Here is a 19906-nt window from a genome sequence, read left to right on the forward strand (position 1 = left end):
CCTCCTTTGGCGAGTCTGTTTGAACCGCCGCCGCCACTGCCACCGCTGCCCCGGCATTCAACCCCCCACCGTTTTGACGAACCGGAGCGCTTCCAACACTGCCCCCCCACACCGCGGCCGGCGCCACACCTGACGATTCTTGGGAAGGGGAACCACCTAGCCGCCCCACTAACACTTTTAAACAACCCACTAACTCCGCCAAACTATCCCCCGCACCCGCCTGTAGCGACGAGACCCCCGACTCCGCCGCGACGCCCACCGCCGCGACACCCTCTACACCGATACCCGACATCAATAAAGCTGGAAATGGTAACGTAGGTGTCAACTCACCAGGCTGCCCAGGGGCTGTGAACCCGTCAGCCGGACCCCCATGTCCACGTGGAGAGGCCCGCCGCTCACCGTCCTCCAATGCTCCGGACTCCCTCTGGCGCTGTCCGCATTGGCAATGTGTGCACGGGGAATTCCGATTTTCGTCTGAGTAAAGGGGGGGTGACATCGCATCATCCAATTGGCCGAGGTCCAGTTCATGCCTCATCCGTCCCGCTGAACCAGCTCCAAGCTGTTCCGTCCCTGGCACTCCAACCACCGACCTCATCCTGCGACCTCTGGTCGTTTCCACCTCGACGACACCATGAGCCGACCCTCTGGCTGGCACCTCACCATGCAGGGTCGCCGTTGCCCTTCCGCCACGTGCTGAAGAAGGAGAGGATGTGACCGGAAGTGAAGGCCGCGTCCTCCTCGCCGCTGCCGCCGGGCGCTGCCGCGTTTTGGGATTCCTCCCAGGACCAGACGAAAGAGCAGCGGCAGGCCGCCCTGGGGTCTGGCCTGCAGGGTCCACTGATGGGCTCCTCTTGCGCCGCCGCGCCCGCGGGATGTCTTCAGGACTCAGCCTTGCGGGCGGGCGCGAGCGCCTCGTGCTGCGCGTCACGCCGGGAGTGCCAGCCCTGGCCTGAGTCATGGGGGAAACGGGCTCTCCTCTTCTCCTGCCCGACCCCCTGGTACGCCGGTCCTGTACCTCGGCCTGCTCCAGCAGCCCCGCGACCACCGGCATGACAGAGCGCTCCCCGCTTGCTCCAGCCGACTCTGCTCGCTCCTGGACCGGAGCGCCCGATTGTCCCTGCAGCAGCGTCGCTACTCGTGCTCCGAGCCATCCAGGACCCTGAGAGGCTGCCGCGGCCCGCAACAGCTCCATAGCCTCCTCATCAGACGCAGCAGGGGTAACAAACATGTTCCTGCTTCTGTGTCCTGGCGAAGAGAGGGAGAGCACAAACAGGAAACAGGTACATCCCCTTCAATCCCCACCCCTTCTCACTCAAGCCCTCCTGCTGTCCCCCCCCCCTTTCCTCTCATAGGCCAGCCAACTCTGTGTCCCTCCCATCTATTTTAGTCATGGAGGCCTTCCCTTATTCCTTTTTTCTTCTTTCAGTACGGCCTCTTCTTATTTGCAGATGGTAGCCATATAAACTATCAACAACTAATGGGATTAGACGTAAGTATTCTGCTGCCAAAAATGTCAAAGCTGTAAAAAAAAAGTTATTTTTATGGAGTGATGATCCCCTTTTTGTATGTATACAGCTGTAAATTGTACTATGGACCTCACACAGCAAATTCCATAATAACCACTCCGGCGAAACACTTCATTGTAGGTTTTCAGCTGAAACGGCTCAACATGAAATGTGGTGAAAGAGACCCTCCAACTAAATCCGACAATCCAGTTTTGGGCTGAGTTGAACCCAGCCAATACTTATTTCTGGGAGAATACCTCCATGTATTGCCTCACTATTGCCAACTTCATTTTCAGTGGAGCAGTGTTAAAAGAGTTGTCTGGTTCCAAATAAGCATTTTCAATCACCCTATTAGTGAATTCTGACTTAAAGGGGTTTGTCCCAAAAAGTGCATTTATCACCTATTCACAGAATAGGTAATAAATGTTTGATCGCTGGGTGCCACACCGCTGGGACCCCTCTGATTAATATAACAGGGATCTCAAGCCCCACTTCCTCCTCACTGCACGACTGCGGTGCTGCAAGGGGGTTAAAAACCTGCGGCTAGGTTGCCCTACAGAGCTGATTGCTGGGCTCCGAGCCCTGTGAAAAACTTATTGTCTGTGGACTCTTTTAACAAAAACGGATGTACAAAGCTGATAATTACTGTAAGGCCTGATTCAGACAAGCGTGTTAGTTTCGCTCCCGCAAAAAACTGACCGTATTTAATGCATTTCAGTTCCGTGTTCCATCAGTGTTTATTCTGTGAGGCATCAGTTTTTAATATCAGTGTTGGTGCACATTCTTTTTATTTTTTCTCTCAGCATTTCTTTAGCAACCGTTGCGTGAAACACGGACAGCACATAGATGACATCCGTGTGCTGTCCGTGATTTTCACCCACCCATAGACTTCAATGGGCGACGTGGTCCACAAAGATGGACCAGAACATGACATGCAGTGAGTTTCACGCAACGTAAACACGCTGCATGGAAAATAACGGACGTCTGAATAGCTCCATTGAATTGCATAGGTCCGTGTGCTGTCCGTTTTTGTAACGGACAGCACACGGACGTATGCAATGTTCATTTGAATAAGGCCTAAGGAGCAGAGTTGTCAGCATAAACCATTCCACTGTCGACTGCCAGTCCCCATTTATTTTTTTATTTTTTTTACAAATGGACTAACATATATGGGAGCTTTAGGCTATGTTCACACGGGGTATTTTGCAGAGTTTTTTGATGCGGAAGCCGCGTCGCAAAACTCGGCAAAAACGGCCCGAGAACGCCTCCCATTGATTTCAATGGGAGGCGTCGGCGTCTTTTTCCCGCGAGCAGTAAAACTGCCTCACGGGAAAAAGAAGCGACATGCCCTATCTTCGGGCGCTTCCGCCTCTGACCTCCCATTGACTTCAATGGGAGGCCGAGAAGGCGTATTTCGCTCAATGGCCGCGGGCGAAAAACGGCGCGAAAAACGGCGTGCAGGGAGAGGAAATCTGCCTCAAAGTTCCAAACGGAATTTTGAGGCAGATATTCCTCCCCCAAAATACTCCGTGTGAACATAGCCTTAAATGGACTAACTCAGAATTGAAAATTGATTTTTATTTACTTTTTTATATCATGTCACAGAATAGAGAAAATATGTATAAAATGTTATATATTTGGACTGAATCATTCCATGACTCATAACTACACTACCGTTCAAAAGTTTGGGGTCACCCAGACAATTTTGTGTTTTCCATGAAAACTCAAACTTATATTTATCAAATGAGTTGCAAAATGACTAGAAAATATAGTCAAGACATTGACAAGGTTAGAAATAATTATTTTTATTTCAAATAATAATTTTCTCCTTCAAACTTTGCTTTTGTCAAAGAATGCTCCATTTGCAGCAATTACAGCATTGCAGACCTTTGGCATTCTAGCTGTTAATTTGCTGAGGTAATCGGGAGAAATTTCACCCCATGCTTCCAGAAGCCCCTCCCACAAGTTGGATTGGCTTGATGGACACTTCTTGCGTACCATACGGTCAAGCTGCTCCCACAACAGCTCTATGGGGTTGAGATCTGGTGACTGCGCTGCCCACTCCATTACAGATAGAATACCAGCTGCCTGCTTCTTCCCTAAAAAGTTCTTGCATAATATGGAGGTGTGCTTTGGGTCATTGTCCTGTTGTAGGATGAAATTGGCTCCAATCAAGCGCTGTCCACAGGGTATGGCATGGCGTTGCAAAATGGAGTGATAGCCTTCCTTATTCCACATCCCTTTTACCTTGTACAAATCTCCCACTTTACCAGCACCAAAGCAACCCCAGACCATCACATTACCTCCACCATGCTTGACAGATGGCGTCAGGCACTCTTCCAGCATCTTTTCAGTTGTTCTGCGTCTCACAAATGTTCTTCTGTGTGATCCAAACACCTCAAACTTCAATTCGTCTGCCCATAACACTTTTTTCCAATCTTCCTCTGTCCAATGTCTGTGTGCTTTTGCCCATATTAATCTTTTCCTTTTATTAGCCAGTCTCAGATATGGCTTTTTCTTTGCCACTCTGCCCTGAAGGCCAGCATCCCGGAGTTGCCTCTTCACTGTAGACGTTGACACTGGCGTTTTGCGGGTACTATTTAATGAAGCTGCCAGTTGAGGACCTCTGAGGCGTCTATTTCTCAAACTAGAGACTCTAATGTACTTGTCTTGTTGCTCAGTTGTGCAGCGGGGCCTCCCACTTCTCTTTCTACTCTGGTTAGAGCCTGTGTGTGCTGTCCTCTGAAGGGAGTAGTACACACCGTTGTAGGAAATCTTCAGTTTCTTGGCAATTTCTCGCACGGAATAGCCTTCATTTCTAAGAACAAGAATAGACTATCGAGTTTCACATGAAAGCTCTCTTTTTCTAGCCATTTTGAGAGTTTAATCGAACGCACAAATGTAATGCTCCAGATTCTCAACTAGCTCAAAGAAAGGTCAGTTTTATAGCTCCTCTAAACAGCAAAACGGTTTACAGCTGTACTAACATAATTGCACAAGGGTTTTCAAGTGTTTTCTAATCATCCATTAGCCTTCTAACACAGTTAGAAAACACAATGTATCATTAGAACACTGGAGTGATGGTTGCTGGAAATGGGCCTCTATACACCTCTATACACCTATGTAGGTATTGCATTAAAAACCAGACGTTTGCAGCTAGAATAGTCATTTACCACATTAACAATGTATAGAGTGTATTTCTGATTAATTTAATGTTATCTTCATTGAAAAAAACTGTGCTTTTCTTGCAAAAATAAGGAAATTTCTAAGTGACCCTAAACTTTTGAACGGTAGTGTACAAATGTTAGTTTTTGTGTTTAGTGGCCCTTTATTCCTATCTATATACACAAAAGACATCAGTTAAACATTTTATTTAATTACTTTGCTGTTGTCAGTAAGGAAAATTCCATGACAATAGTTATGTTTTTCACATTTTTAACAAGAGACATTCTGGTTATGATGATTTGTCTTTCTGAGAATCCCCAGGAAAGACTATTGTGTATACAGGACACAACTCCGCTGGGGTAGGTTATAGGGCATAGCATTTAAAAGGCAGAGATTCCTTCACAGATAGCAACCCTTTTTATCTATTTACCTTTGGAATCTGCTGCTTATTGTATAAATCTTAAAATCGTGCATCGTATACACATTCCAAGACTAACAACATTTTTCACTAATTTTTGCCAGATCGTTTTACCACAAAATATGCAAGCGTTTGTAATCTACTCACTGGTTTTACAAACAATAACTCTAAATGATTACATGTAATGTAATGGCTTTATTCCAACTATGTTATTAGTACCACATGTAGTTGCTAGTCAGTAGACAGCAAGGTAATGGAAATAAGCTAGACTAAATACTAATAAAAAGGTAACGTTATTGTGATATACCATAAATCATGCATGGTTTGGAACCAGGGGCATAGCCATAGCGGTGGTGCAATAGCACGTGGCCCCTGGTGACTGAGGGGGTGCAAAGGCCCCTCTGCCACATAAAAACACAGTACAGTTATAAATTGCAGATGGTAGGTAGGGGACCCTGTAACAGCTTTTGAATTGGGGCTCAGGAGCTTATGCCATTGTTTAGAACATTATCAATTTCTACGATCAAATACTTGTATGGACTAGTACATCTATTTAATAGGAATTTCGTATTTGAACTTATATTGACTATTAAAAAAAACCCTGTGATTTCATAGTAGATGTCTGATGGATGATGATGAAGAGAGGAAAGCTAGAAGAGATAAGCAGCGGGTGAAATAAAGATTATGGAGCGTGTAACATTGATACATTATAGACCAGTTTAAAGAAACACTCTGGGCATATCTGACATACTATTTTATGTCGAGCGTAGATGCAGGAAAATGGAAGTAGTAATAATAATAATAATAATAAAAGTAGCAGCAGCAGCAGCAGCAGACACAATAATAATAGACTAATGCAAATTTTAACCCCTTAATGACCGCCTATAAGCCTTTTCACGGCGGTCATTAGTGGGCTTTATTCTGATGCAATAGCCTTTCTACGGCGCTGCATCAGAATAAAGTAAACAAAGCAGGGAGCTGTCAAATCTCCCTGCTCTCAGCTGCCAGATGTATCTGAGGGCTGGGGGCATCCCTGCTCGACCTGGTGAGATCGATATTAGTATCGATCTCACCCGTTTAACCCTTCAGATGCGGTGCTCAATAGCGTGCATCGCATCTGAGTGGTTTTGGAGAGAGGGAGGGAGCCCCCTCTCTCCCCCACCGACACCCGGCAATAAGATCGCCGAGTGTCTGTGTCTTCTATGGTAGCCGGGGGCCTAATAAAGGCCCCCAGGTCTGCCTGTAGTGAATGCCTGCTAGGCTATGCTAGAGGTATGTCCTAGCAGATGCCTGTCCGTTTTAAATGGACAGGTGGTAATACACTGCAATACAAAAGTAAAAGTAAAGTTAATAAAAAAAATGGGAAAAAAACCCCAAATGAAAAACCCACTTTTTCCCCTTACAAAATGCTTTACTATTAAAAAAAACACAATAAAGCAAAAAAGTTAGACATATTTGGTATCGCCACTTTCGGAATGACCCCGATTATAAAGCTGTTGCATAATTTAACCCGCACGGTAAACGCCGTAAAAAAAGAATGGAAAAATTCCTGTTTTCTGTAAATCCTGACTTTAAAAAATTTTTTATAAAAAGTGATCAAAAAGTTGCATCTACTCTCAAATGGTATCAATAAAAACTACAAGTCGTCCCGCAAATAAAAAGCCCTCATACAACTGCATCGGCGGAACAATAAAATAGTTATGGCTCTTCCAATATGGAGACACAAGGACAAATAATTTTGAAAAAAAAGTGTTTTTACTGTGTAAGTAGTAAAACATACAAAAGCTATACAAATTTGGTATCTTTGCAATCATAACAACCCATTGAATAAAGTTATTATGTTATTTATACCACACGGTAAACGACGTAGATTTAGGGCGCAAAAAAAGAGTGGTGAAATTTCAGGTTTTCTTCTATCCCCCCCAAAAAAGTTAATAAAAGATAATGAATAAATTATATGTACCCCAAAATGGTGCTATTAAAAAGTACAACTTGTCCCGCAAAAAACAAGACCTTATACAGCTATGTCGACACAAAAATAAAAAAGTTATAGCTCTTCGAATGTGACGATGGAAAAACGTAAAAAATGGCTTGGTCATTAGGGCCCAGATTGAAAGCAGGGGGAAGGGGTTAAATTGCATCTCTACCCAAATAATTACTCTTACACATGGTCATGAATATTATGCTTATTCTGTGCAATATTTCACAGTTTGCGTTTTAAGTTATGGAGCTGATTTAATCATTCAGTCACCCATCTCTAGACAAGTATTCACAGACTGTTCCCTGCCTGTTTCTCCCTCTCTTTTGCCTACCGTTTTCTACCTTAATATAAGAGTTCCTTCCCTTTTGTACTAATACACATGGAACATGGCAGTGTACAGCTTCATCAGTTGCATTATATATGGAGATATTGCAATTTCAAGGATACAAATTCGTACAGTAGAGACCTCATGTATGTCTATGGAACCCCTATTGCGGCTCCTTACAAAACTAAACCGTAATACGGGCGTGTGCAGTTTTGTAACGAGCAGCAATAGGGGTTCCATAGACCTACATGAGTTCTCTACTGTACAAATTCGTAGCCTTGAAATGGCAATATCTCCATACATAATGCAACTGACAAAGCTGTACTCTGCCACGTTCCTGTGCCATCTGTGCCTATGTGTATTGGTACAAAAGGAACTCATATTAAGGTAGGAAAATCCACATGTCTGCCCACAGGTATTACTAGGATGCTAGTAACGTAAATCCATCCGCTTCAGATTTTTCCCTTTAATGGAGGCAGCTGACGGAGAAAGAAACTATAAAAATATGGCTAGATGAAATTTAAAAATACATGAATATAGCATGTTACTACTAGGTGGACCCTAAAGCACATCCGTACATCTGTCAACAAATCAATGTAAATAGACTTTAATGCACATAATCCCTCTTCGAACGAATAACAGATCGATGAATAAGGGATTCACAGACCATAGGATTTGTTTGTTTTTTGTTATATACAAATGCTCTACATTTTCACTTTATAGCCTTATTAGAAGTTTTGTCTGCCAACAAGGAATGTTTTTTCCCCTTAAACAGTTTTTGGAAAGGATATTTAATTGTTTTAAATAACAAATCCATAAATATGAGTTTAAAAGTTCAGGCTGATTAATTCCTAAATATTTTTCTGACTGATGTTCTGATTTCCTTCCAAGTTTTGAAATTCCTGATGTCCCCTGCAGATGAAAATGGGACACAGCTCCAGAGAATAATTTATTGCTTGCTTTTAGTGGGAAAGGGAGAAATGAGAGATGTTCACTCTTTTCATGATTTCATAAACAATAGAATTATACAAAATAAAAATTTTTCCTAAAGTAGGTCTTTAATGAAAAAAGGTATAGAAAATAAGATTAGAACGCTAAGATTTAACTTGATTTTACTGTGATTTTGCAGTAAAAAAAAAGATATAATTTTGTGGATTTCTTCTGGCTGCCTGACGCTGCATTGACTGGGTCATGTCAATAAAAAGAGAGCACAATGTTCTTTCTTTCCATGCATTTTAAACAAACAAGCCTGGAAGATAGGAGCACAGTTATCGTGTGAATATCCAAAGCAGGACGGAAAAGTACTGATTTTACACCGAAGGCCGATACATTACCACATGAAGAATTCAATATATTGTGCAGAAGAGTATGTTTCCCAATAATTCTTCATGTTATGTGAGGCAGGTACAATCACATTTAACAACAATTTTATTTTCGGCCTAGCCTTACTTCCTGGAACCAAAAGTACTTATACTTTTTATATAATATTCGACAATTGCTTGTGCTATATGTCCCATAGAGAGGGGTTCACAAGACTGCTCATGCTATAACCGCACCATTAAGATACAAGCCAGAGAGTTGCAAAGTACTACTCCACAACTAGAGATGGGAAGGGACGGCAAGTAAGCACTGGGCTCTCAAATACCAAGATGAAGGGGGCAGTGGAAAAACACAATTGGGAGGTTCCTCTTTTGATTTTCTACTATGGGTCCCTTTTTCCTCTATGAACAAATTGGGAATGGGCACGACAATCTTGACATATTAAAGTGCTGGTCCAGTTTTGCCACAAATATCTTACGCAGGAATAAATCTGGCATATATTCATGAATGATACTTAATGATTCCTAATCTTTACAGAGTTTCTGTATGGGTTTGTTGGCTTTGCTTTTAATCAGAATGACCCACCATTCGACGACAGTACAGGGGAAAAAAACATCGGCGTACTAGGCGCAAGGGCAGACAGATGTTTCATCGGCAGTGATGGTTAGTAGGACATCTGTCCATAATCAGCTTTAAAAACATTTAAAAACGTAGCTTATTTATGGTCTAGGAAATAAGGTTATTTCTGAATTGGTCATAATACAATGCACTTCTATTTGTAGATTTTTTTTAGCTTATATGCAACTATAAAAATAAATTCCACCAGTCAGTCCATTAAGCAGGAATTTCAGCCTACCTTGCCATCACAGCCAATGGGCTTCTTGCATTCTTCACAGCTGTTGGAGTACAGATTCTCATAACATTTCACACAATATGGGTTCTCTTCCCGCAGAAGGTACTTTTTTCCAAAAAGAGATTCCTTGCAGTATTGACAATCAAATCGCTCAGTCATCTTCAAATTGTTCACACCTAACCTGTAAGAGATCAAATAATTAATTCTTACCATAAGTAAAACTGGACTTGAGCATTCAAGAAAGATGAATATAGTATTTACTTTGATTAATAGAAAGCTTATCACTGGTCTAGGACACTGACCACAACCTGCCACAAGCAGCATGATATAGTGACAAGTGCCTTGATTCCATCAGTGTTTTACTATGAAACGCTGTGGAGTTTTAGAGAATTCATAGTTTCATCAGTGGCTAGCGTTTATTGTTTAGTACCGGGCTTGGGGAGAAGTGTCCACTAGGCGGCTCCCCTCCGGCTTCTTTACGCTGATTGATAGGTATACCCCTATTTGTGTATAGAGAGAGGCCTGTCAATCAAGCTGAGCTTGGCAGGGAGAAGCCAGAGGGGAGCCACCCAGCGGACACTTCTCCCCGAATTTGGCAATTATTAAAAACATAATAGTCCTTAAAAGCTGGAGTGCTTTAGAGTAAAACATAGTTTAATGGAATCAGGGCTCCTGTCATTAAATCATGCTGCCTGCGGTTAGGCAGCATAAACGTGCTCACAGGTTCTTTAACAAAGGCTTAATAGTAAGTGTAATGCCTTGAATTCAAAGAAGCTTAACTACTAGGGCTATCACAGACTATTATAACTAGGAGAGGCTTTTTTTTCTTTTAAAAATATATATTTTCGTGTTACCTGCTATTGAATGTAATTGTTTCTTGTGCAATTCAGAATTTCTGGTTGAATGTGTTTGGCTAACCTTTAGCTCTAGTCCAATCGTTTCCAGCTTTATTATTTCAACTATATGTATTGTAATCTTTACTATATGAGAAAACGTATAGACGACTCTGTTTATGTCTTGCTACTCTGCTAAGAGAGTGCGGTATACCATTGTCATATGAGGCAGGATAATAGGGACACTTACTCTTTTGTACATTGCCTGAGGTGATATATATATGGGATGCTTAGCAAATTACCCTATGGTATCCAAACTCAAACAGGAGGCAACACTCAGGATTAAATGCAGCAAGTGGTACTTTATTTATCCATCAAATGCTAGATTTTGAATCACAGATGTAATATTTTACTTCACACTTGCACCTTCTTCAAGAAAGTGTATGAAACTAAAGCACAGTGGACCAGAATGGTGAATGATTTATAAAATACTATATAAATGAAGGTTATTAGTAGTAATATTATCATTCTGTGGACATTATATAAAGGCTAGGTCCACCTTTGCAACCAATTGTTTTATATATATATATATATATATATATATATATATATATATATATATATATATATATATGTATATATATATATATATATATACATACAATGCAAGCTTCTATACAGCCTGTTATAGGCAGCCTGTCTCTAGATCCTATGATGACTGGACCCAGGAGCAACTCCACTGAACTGATAACTGACTGACTAGTCTGAATGACTAGTGCAATGACCAGACCTCCCAACCATCCCGGATCCGGCGGGACAGTCCCGGTTTCTCACCGCTGTCCCGCATTCCCGGTCGGACTGCAAAATATCCCGCTGGGCGCTGCATCAAAACAGCTGATCGCTGCTGACTGCAGCAGCGATCAGAAGGCAGGAGTCTTGCGGCGGTGTCCTCACTGGGAACGATGCCGGCCCGTGAGTGGACCAGTCCAGTCACCTGACATGTCACCTGACCTCACCGGTCAGGAGACTAGACTGGTTCACTTCCGGGCCGGCAGCGACACTAGTGAGAACGCCGCTGCAAGACTCCTGCCTTCTTCTGACGGTGAGTGACGTCAAAGCAGAGCGGAGAGTGACAGCAGTAGGGCCGGCTACCTCTACCGCTCTCCGCTCTGGCAGCAATGTGGCACCTACAGGGGGACTGTGTGTGGAGCTATCTACAGGGGGACTGTGTGTGGAGCTATCTACAGGGGGCTGTGTGTGGAGCTATCTACAGGGAGCTGTGTGTGGAGCTATCTACAGGGGTGCTGTGTGTGGAGCTATCTACTGGGGGGCTGTGTGTGGAGCAATCTACAGGGGGGCTGTGTGTGGCGCTATCTACAGGGAAGCTGTGTGTGGAGCTATCTACCTGGGGCGGCTGTATCTGGCGCTATGTACAGGGGGGCTGTGTCTGGAGCTATCTACAGGGGGGCTGTATCAGGAGCTATGTACAGGGGGGCTGTGTCTGGTGCTATGTACAGGGGGGCTGTGTGTAGAGCGATCTACAGGGGGGTTGTGTCTGGAGCTATCTACAGGGGGCTGTGTCTGGAGCTATCTACAGGGGGGCTGTGTCTGGTGCTATGTACAGGGGGGCTGTGTCTGGAGCTATCTACAGGGGGCTGTGTCTGGCGCTATCTACAGGGGGGCTGTGTCTGGCGCTATCTACAGGGGGGCTGTGTCTGGCGCTATGTACAGGGGGCTGTATCTGGAGCTATCTACAGGGGGGCTATGGTGGATGATTTTTCCATTGACCGGTAGCAGAATTACACAACTGGAAAAAAAAATCCCCATCAAGTAACTCTGCTACCTGTCAATTGAAAAGTCATCCACCACAGGGTCTACCTCTTGACTTTCATTGTTCTCAGCCTTTTGGTTTGTCCTGCAGCAGCTGCCGTGATGAGCAAATGTTATACCCAAGTTAGGAAAAGTAACATAAAGACGACATAACCGGATCCATAATATCTGTGATATCCAGACAGTCTAGAGATCCGCAGTGAGAATGTGCACGCGTTATTTGCAGAAGGATCTGGCCGTGATTTCATGTGTTTATGCGGGATATTGGGCGTGGTTAGGGGCGTGGCTTATAATGTCCCTCTTTTCCGAATTCAAAAGTTGGGAGGTATGGCAATGACTAGTGCAACTAACTACAATAACTGTCTGTCTGGGTCAGGGCCCACTATATATCAGCTAAACTCCTCCCACCTTCTGGAAGCTTCTAGGACAACCACTCCTGCATAGGCTTCAAAACAGTGCATTGCAAAATTACATTTCTTATTTAAAGTGACAGTACCTCAGAGTGCAAAATGCCATAAAACATGTTCAAAACACATTATCTCCCAATTAGTATCTTGTGGGACACTACTTAATACAGTTGATGTAAAATACAGTTGTGACAAAGAAAATTTGGTATAAAACAGTGCAGGTCACTAGCTTTTATATGTTCTTCTCTGGTCAGGCAGCGTAATTGGGGCGTTCGTGTCTGGCCCCATGCTATCTGTAACGCGCGCGCGCATCCCTGCTCTTCACTCGCAGTACTGCCGATTAGAACGTCAAGCAGAAAGATGCGCCGAGTGAAGAGCAGGGACGCACGCGCGTTACAGACAGTACGGGGCCAGGCATGAATGCGCCTATTACGCTGCCTGGCCCCTGTCAATCAATGTAACAAGTAAGGGAGGGGGGGTTGAACTGGGGAGCGAAGTAAGAGCATTTAGGTGCAATGGTAACGCCCTTGTTTCACCTAAATGCTCATTAGCATAAACCTAATGTAACGAATTTCTCTACAAAGGAGGCAGTAAGCAGAAAATGAAAATAAACGCTAGAAACAGGTTAGTCTCCTCTACAATTCCGTTATTAGTTTAACACAGACATTCTGCTGACAGACTCGCTTTAAGTAGTGTAACTCCTGTAGTCTACATAATAATACAGAAGGTTCTTAAGATCTCCTGTGATATAAATGTATTTTTTTCACACAGAAAAAAAAGCGACCTGTGTTTAGGCCATACACTGTATTTTTACAAGGTGCTATTTTCACATGATGATTTCGATTTTTCACAAACATAAATGTTCCAATAAGGCACCAGTGATCTACTCAGGAGCTGTTAATATCTACCAATAGATCTTAACCTACAGGTTGCCAACCTAGGGGCAACCTAGAGCATTGAGGGAAGGGAGGGTAAGATTACACGCGGAGCTCAGAGCTTGCAGTTTCATACATGTCACAGGCATGTCTAAGAAAGCAAATCTTGAAAATAAAAGAAGAATCTCAGAAATCAGCCAACAACATAGGACAATTTAAACCTCTCTGGGTATACAGACACAGAAATGTTAGGGTATGTGCACACGCAAACGCAAAATACGTCTGAAATTACGGAGCTGTTTTCAGGCGAAAACAGCTCCTGAATTTCAGACATTTTTGCAAGTACTTGCGTTTTTCGCGACGTCTTTTACGGACGTAATTGGAGCTGTTTTTCATTGGAGTCAATGAAAAAACGGCTCCAAAAAAGTCCCAAGGAGTGCCCTGCACATCTTTGACGCGGGCGTATTTTTTCGCTCCATCTTTTGACAGTGACGCGTAAAATTACACCTTGTCTGAACAGAACATTGTAAAACCCATTGCAGGCAATGGGCAGATGTTTGCAGACGTAATGGAGCCGTCTTTTCAGGCGTAATTCGAGGCATAAAACGCCTGAATTACGTCTGAAAATAGGTCGTGTGCACATACCCTTAGACTTTTTTTTTCTGTGACAAAGGTGCACATACCCTTTATCTAGATTTAGGACTTCCGTCTCTTATGTATAGTCACGCTATATATTTTGCTTTCACTCAGTCCTTGCATCTGGAATTTCTAAACAAGACCTCCCTGTCACCAGTGCTGAATTCCTGAATCACATAATTAATCTTCAAACTTTTTGCTATTTCAGTATTTTCACAACTATGTCCAAATGATCCCAACTCGTCTCTCGGCTGTCCTGTCTTTGTGCAAATAAATAGCTTACATCTTGAACTTGTATATTTTTTGTGCATGCTTGTATATTTAATCAAACTAATTCTATTGCATGTAACACTGAGCCAATTGTTCCACATGATCACACTGTACCTCTCTTTTTTTTTTTTGCTAAGACCATCAACAATTTGGAATATTTCACATTTTTCTCAGAGAGGAGATGAAAGTGTAATCTGAAAAGAAAATATCTAAGACATGCTGTTACAGGAAGAGGAGATCCAATTCCTTAGTTCAAGAAATTGCTAGGTGAATTTACCTCATATTATTGCATTCTGTCCAGGTTCAAGTGTTTGGCGATATCCTAAAATTCAAGACTTCTCCTAGTACTAAATATGTTACCATTAAATCAATAAGGAACTTGTTTATTATTTTAGAATTTAAAATCCACTCATTATCGAAATGTTCATTCTGGATTTTGTCATTTTACACACGTACTAATAGAATATAAACAGGCGTATGTGAGGTTAAGCAATAGACTTCTCATAAATATTTAAAACAGAAACATACAGATGGAGACTAAGGCTATGTTCACACGGAGTATTTTGGGGGAGGAATATCTGCCTCAAAGCTCCAAACGGAATTTTGAGGCAGATATTCCTCCCCCAAAATACTCCGTGTGAATAGCAATGATCGCGCCGTTTTTCGCCCGCGGCCATTGAGCGCCGCGGGCAGAAAACACGCTTTCTCCTGCCTCCCATTGAAGTCAATGGGAGGTCGGAGGCGGAAGCGCCCGAAGATAGGGCATGTCGCTTCTTTTTCCCGCGAGGCAGTTTTACTGCTCGCGGGAAAAAGACGCCGACGCCTCCCATTGAAATCAATGGGAGGCGTTCTCGGGCCGTTTCTGCCGAGTTTTGCGACGCGGTTTCCGCGTCAATAAACTCGGCAAAAGACCCCGTGTGAACATAGCCTAACGCTGTCATTGATGTATAAATGTGGCTCTATGTTTCTAATACACTCAACCACTATTTACTTTAACACTTGAGTATTAATATGACTTATTTGATTATATATTTTAGGGGTCAGTTGTCCCAGTAGGGGGACAAAAACTCAAGATGCGCCTTGGAGTCAAATTAACCCCTTAAGGACACAGCCTGTTTTCGGCTAATGGATCAGGCCATTTTTGACCAAGCCAAATCTAACGTGTCAATTTATGTGGTAATAACTTTGGAATGCTTTTATTTTTTCAAGGGATTCTGAGATTGTTTTCTTGTGACACATTGTACTTTAAAGAGGCTCTGTCACCAGATTTTGCAGCCCCTATCTGCTATTGCAGCAGATCGGCGCTGCAATGTAGATTACAGTAACGTTTTTATTTTTAAAAAACGAGCATTTTTGGCCAAGTTATGACCATTTTCGTATTTATGCAAATGAGGCTTGCAAAAGTACAACTGGGCGTGTTGAAAAGTAAAAGTACAACTGGGCGTGTATTATGTGCGTACATCGGGGCGTGTTTACTACTTTTACTAGCTGGGCGTTGTGTATAGAAGTGTCATCCACTTCTCTTCACAACGCCCAGCTTCTGGCAGTGCAGATCTGTGACGTCACTCACAGGTCCTGCATCGTGTCGGCACCAGAGGCTACAGATGATTCTGCAGCAGCATCGGCGTTTGCAGGTAAGTCGATGTAGCTACTTACCTGCAAATGCTGATGCTGCTGCAGAATCAACTGTAGCCTCTGGTGCCGACACGATGCAGGACCTGTGAGTGACGTCACAGATCTGCACTGCCAGAAGCTGGGCGTTGTGAAGAGAAGTGGATGATACTTCTCATCAGAAAGCCCAGCTAGTAAAAGTAGTAAACACGCCCCGATGTACGCACATAATACACGCCCAGTTGTACTTTTACTTTTCAACACACCCAGTTGTACTTTTGCAAGCCTCATTTGCATAAATACGAAAATGGTCATAACTTGGCCAAAAATGCTCGTTTTTAAAAACTAAAAACGTTACTGTAATCTACATTGCAGCGCCGATCTGCTGCAATAGCAGATAGGGGTTGCAAAATCTGGTGACAGAGCCTCTTTAAGTTAGTGGTAACATTTGGTCGATGCATTCAGTGTTTATTTGTGAAAAACACAAAAATGTACAGAAAATTTGCAAAAATTAGCATTTTTATACATTTAAATGTATTTGCTTGTAAGACAGATAGTAATACATCACAAAAGTTACTACTTCACATATCCCATATGTCTACTTTATGTTTGCATAGTTTTTTTAACATTTTTTTATTTTTACAGGACGTTACAAGGCTTAGAACTTTAGCAGCAATTTCGCACATTTTCAAGAAAATGTCAAAATCCTATTTTTTTAGAGACCAGTTCAGTTATGAAGTGGCTTTGAGGGGCCTATATATTAGAAACCCCCTATAAATCACCCCATTTTAAAAACTGCACCCCTCAAAGTATTCAAAACAGCATTTAGAAAGTTTCTTAACCCCTTCCCGCTCCTTGACGTACTATTACGTCATGGCAGCTGTATCGTTCGCGCTCCATGCCGTAATAGTACGTCTCGGGAGTAACGGCCGTTTCGGCCGTCCTCCCGACACATACAGGAGCTGTGACGCTGCTGTCTTGTTCAGCAGCTGTCACAGCTCCTACAGCGGGGACCGATTGCTGTGTCCCCGCTGATTAACCCCTTAAAAGCCGCGTTCTATAGAGATCGCGGCTTTTTAGGGGTTAAGCTGCCATCGCCGGCCTGCTACGCGATAGCGGCCGGCGATGGTGACTATGGCAACCGGACACCAAACAATGGCGTCCGGCTATGCCATAGACGGAAGCCTAGTGGGTCCTGACAACGTCAGGACCCACTATGCTTGCTGTCAGTGAGTAGCTGACAGTTCTAATACACTGCACTACGCATGTAGTGCAGTGTATTAGAATAGCGATCAGGGCCTCCTGCCCTCATGTCCCCTAGTGGGACAAAGTAATAAAGTTAAAAAAAAGTTAAAAAAAGATGTGTAAAAATAAGAAAATAAAAGATTTAAAAGTAATAAAAGTAAAAATCCCCCTTTTTCCCTTATCAGTCCTTTATTATTAATAAAAATATATAAACAAACAAATAAACTATACATAATTGGTATCGCCGCGTCCGTAATGGCCTGAACTACAAAATTATTTCATTATTTATCCCGCACGATGAACGCCGTAAACTAAAATAATAATAAACCGTACCACAATCACAATTCTTTGGTCACTTCACCTCCCAAAAAATGGAATAAAAAGAGATCAAAAAGTCGCATGTACCGAAAAATGGTACTGATCGAAACTACAGTTCGTTACGCAAAAAATAAGTCCTCGAAAGGCTTTATTGATTGAAAAATGAAAAAGTTCTGGCGCTTAGAATAAGGTAACACAAAAAGTGAATGATTGTTTACAAAACGTATTTTATTGTGCAAACGCCATAAGACATAAAAAAAAACTATAAACATCTGGTATCGCCGTAATCATATCGCCCCGCAGAATAAAGTGAATATGTCATTTATAGCGCACGGTGAACGCTGAAAAAAAAAACAATCGTACAATTGCTGTTTTTTAGTCACCACGCCACCTAAAAATAGAATAAAAACTGATCAAAAAGCCGCATGCACCCCAAGAAAACTACAATGGATTCCTCAAGGGGTCTAGTTTCCAAATTGGGGTCACTTTTGGGGGGTTCCCAATGTTTTGGCACCACAAGACCTCTTCAAACCGGACATGGTGCCTAATAAAAAGGATGGCTCAAAATCCACTAGGTGCTCCTTTGCTTCGGAGGCCGGGGCTTCAGTCCATTACCGTACTAGGGCCACATGTGGGATATTTCTCAAAACTGCAGAATCTGGGCAATAAGTATTGAGTTGCGTTTCACTGATAAATCCTTTTGTGTTATAAAAAAAATGGTATAAATAGGATTTTCTGACAAAAAAAATAATGTAAATTTCACCTCTACTTTGCTCTAAATTTTTGTGAAACACCTAAAGGGTTCATAAACTTTCTAAATGCTGTTGTGAATACTTTGAGGGGTTTAGTTTCTAAAATGGGGTATTTGATAGGGGTTTCTAATATATGGGCCCCTCAAAGCAACTTCAGAACTGAACTGGAACCTAAAAAAATAAATAAATGAGGCAATACTTCGCTTCTTACATTATACTGATAATGAGCCGTGCCCACCCCGAGATGACCCCAGTTTTGACCGTTTGTATAAACGGAGACCCCTATTAGACCGTTCCAGTGCCCGGTTTTCCCAAGCATACACCCCAGAGAAGTGTATTTCTATTGATGAGTCCCTGGTACATTTTAAAGGGAGGGTTCAATTCCGCGAGTACCTGCCGGGTAAGAGGGCAAGGTATGGCGTGAAGATGTATAAGCTGTGTGAGAGTGCATCAGGGTATACCTACAGGTTTAGGATATATGAAGGAAAGGCCACCCCCAAACCAGACTGCATCCTGGACTACAATAGGTACATGGGAGGTGTGGACTTGTAAGATCAAGCCCTGAAGCCCTACAGCGCCATGCGGTGTGGTATAAGAAGCTGGCCGGGCACATCATACAGATGGCATTGTACAATGCGTACATGCTACGTCGATGTGCAGGCCAGACGGGAGCTTTCCTGGAATTTCAAGAGGTGATTATCAAGAACCTAATCTTTAGGGACCAAGAAGGGGGGGCACCCAGTACTTCTGGAAGCGAGCCCACACGCATCGTACCAGGGCAACACTTTCCAGGAGAAGTTCCCCAAACTGGCAAGAAGGGAAAAAGTCAAAAGAGGTGCAAAGTCTGCTATAAGAGGGCGATAATGGATGACACAATATATCAATGTGACACGTGTCCCAAATAACCAGAGCTCTGTATGAAAGTGTTTTAAAATTTATCATACATCCCTTGGTTTATAATTTACCCCAATTTTACTTACCCTGATGCACTCCGCACAGCTTATCCCCCCTCGTCTTTCCCCTCTGAGCCTTGCTGTGTGCCCAGGCAGCTGATAACAGCCACATGTAGGGTATTGCCATACCCGGGAGAACCCACATTACAGTTTATGGGGTGTAGGTCTCCGGTCAAAATGCTCACTACACCTCTAGATGAATGCCTTAAGGGTGTAGTTTTTAAAACGGGGTCACTTCTTGCGGGTTTCAACTGTACTGGTACCTCAGGGGCTTCTGCATACATGACTTTGCACTAGAAAATCCCCAGTAGGCAAAATGGTGGTCCTTTCCTTTTGCGTCTCCCCATGGGCCCAAACAGCAGTTTATCACCACAAATGGGGTATTGCGGCACTCAGAACAAATTGCGCAACAGAATGGGGTATTTTGTTTCTTGTGAAAATAAGAAATTTTCAGCCAAAACTACATATTATTTGAAAAAAATAATTTTGTTTTCATTCCCAGCCCAATTCAAATAAGTTCTGTGAAAAAACTATGGTGTCAAAATGGTCACAACACCCATAAATGAATTCCTTGAGGGGTGTAGTTTCCAAAATGGGGTCATTTGTGGT

General features: G+C 42.9%; 1 protein-coding gene across 1 annotated transcript in view; it reads right to left on the minus strand.

Moving 5' to 3' along the window:
- FHL2 (four and a half LIM domains 2) overlaps positions 1-19906 on the minus strand; it is an 83442-nt gene that overhangs the window by 17455 nt on the left and 46081 nt on the right. The window contains exon 2 of the mRNA XM_075850349.1: positions 9571-9748. Within this exon, the coding sequence (XP_075706464.1) occupies positions 9571-9748 (178 nt within the window). The remainder of the gene's footprint in view (positions 1-9570; positions 9749-19906) is intronic.

The sequence above is a fragment of the Rhinoderma darwinii genome, chromosome 2, assembly GCF_050947455.1.
Source record: "Rhinoderma darwinii isolate aRhiDar2 chromosome 2, aRhiDar2.hap1, whole genome shotgun sequence".
NCBI classification, from domain to species: Eukaryota; Metazoa; Chordata; class Amphibia; order Anura; family Rhinodermatidae; genus Rhinoderma; species Rhinoderma darwinii.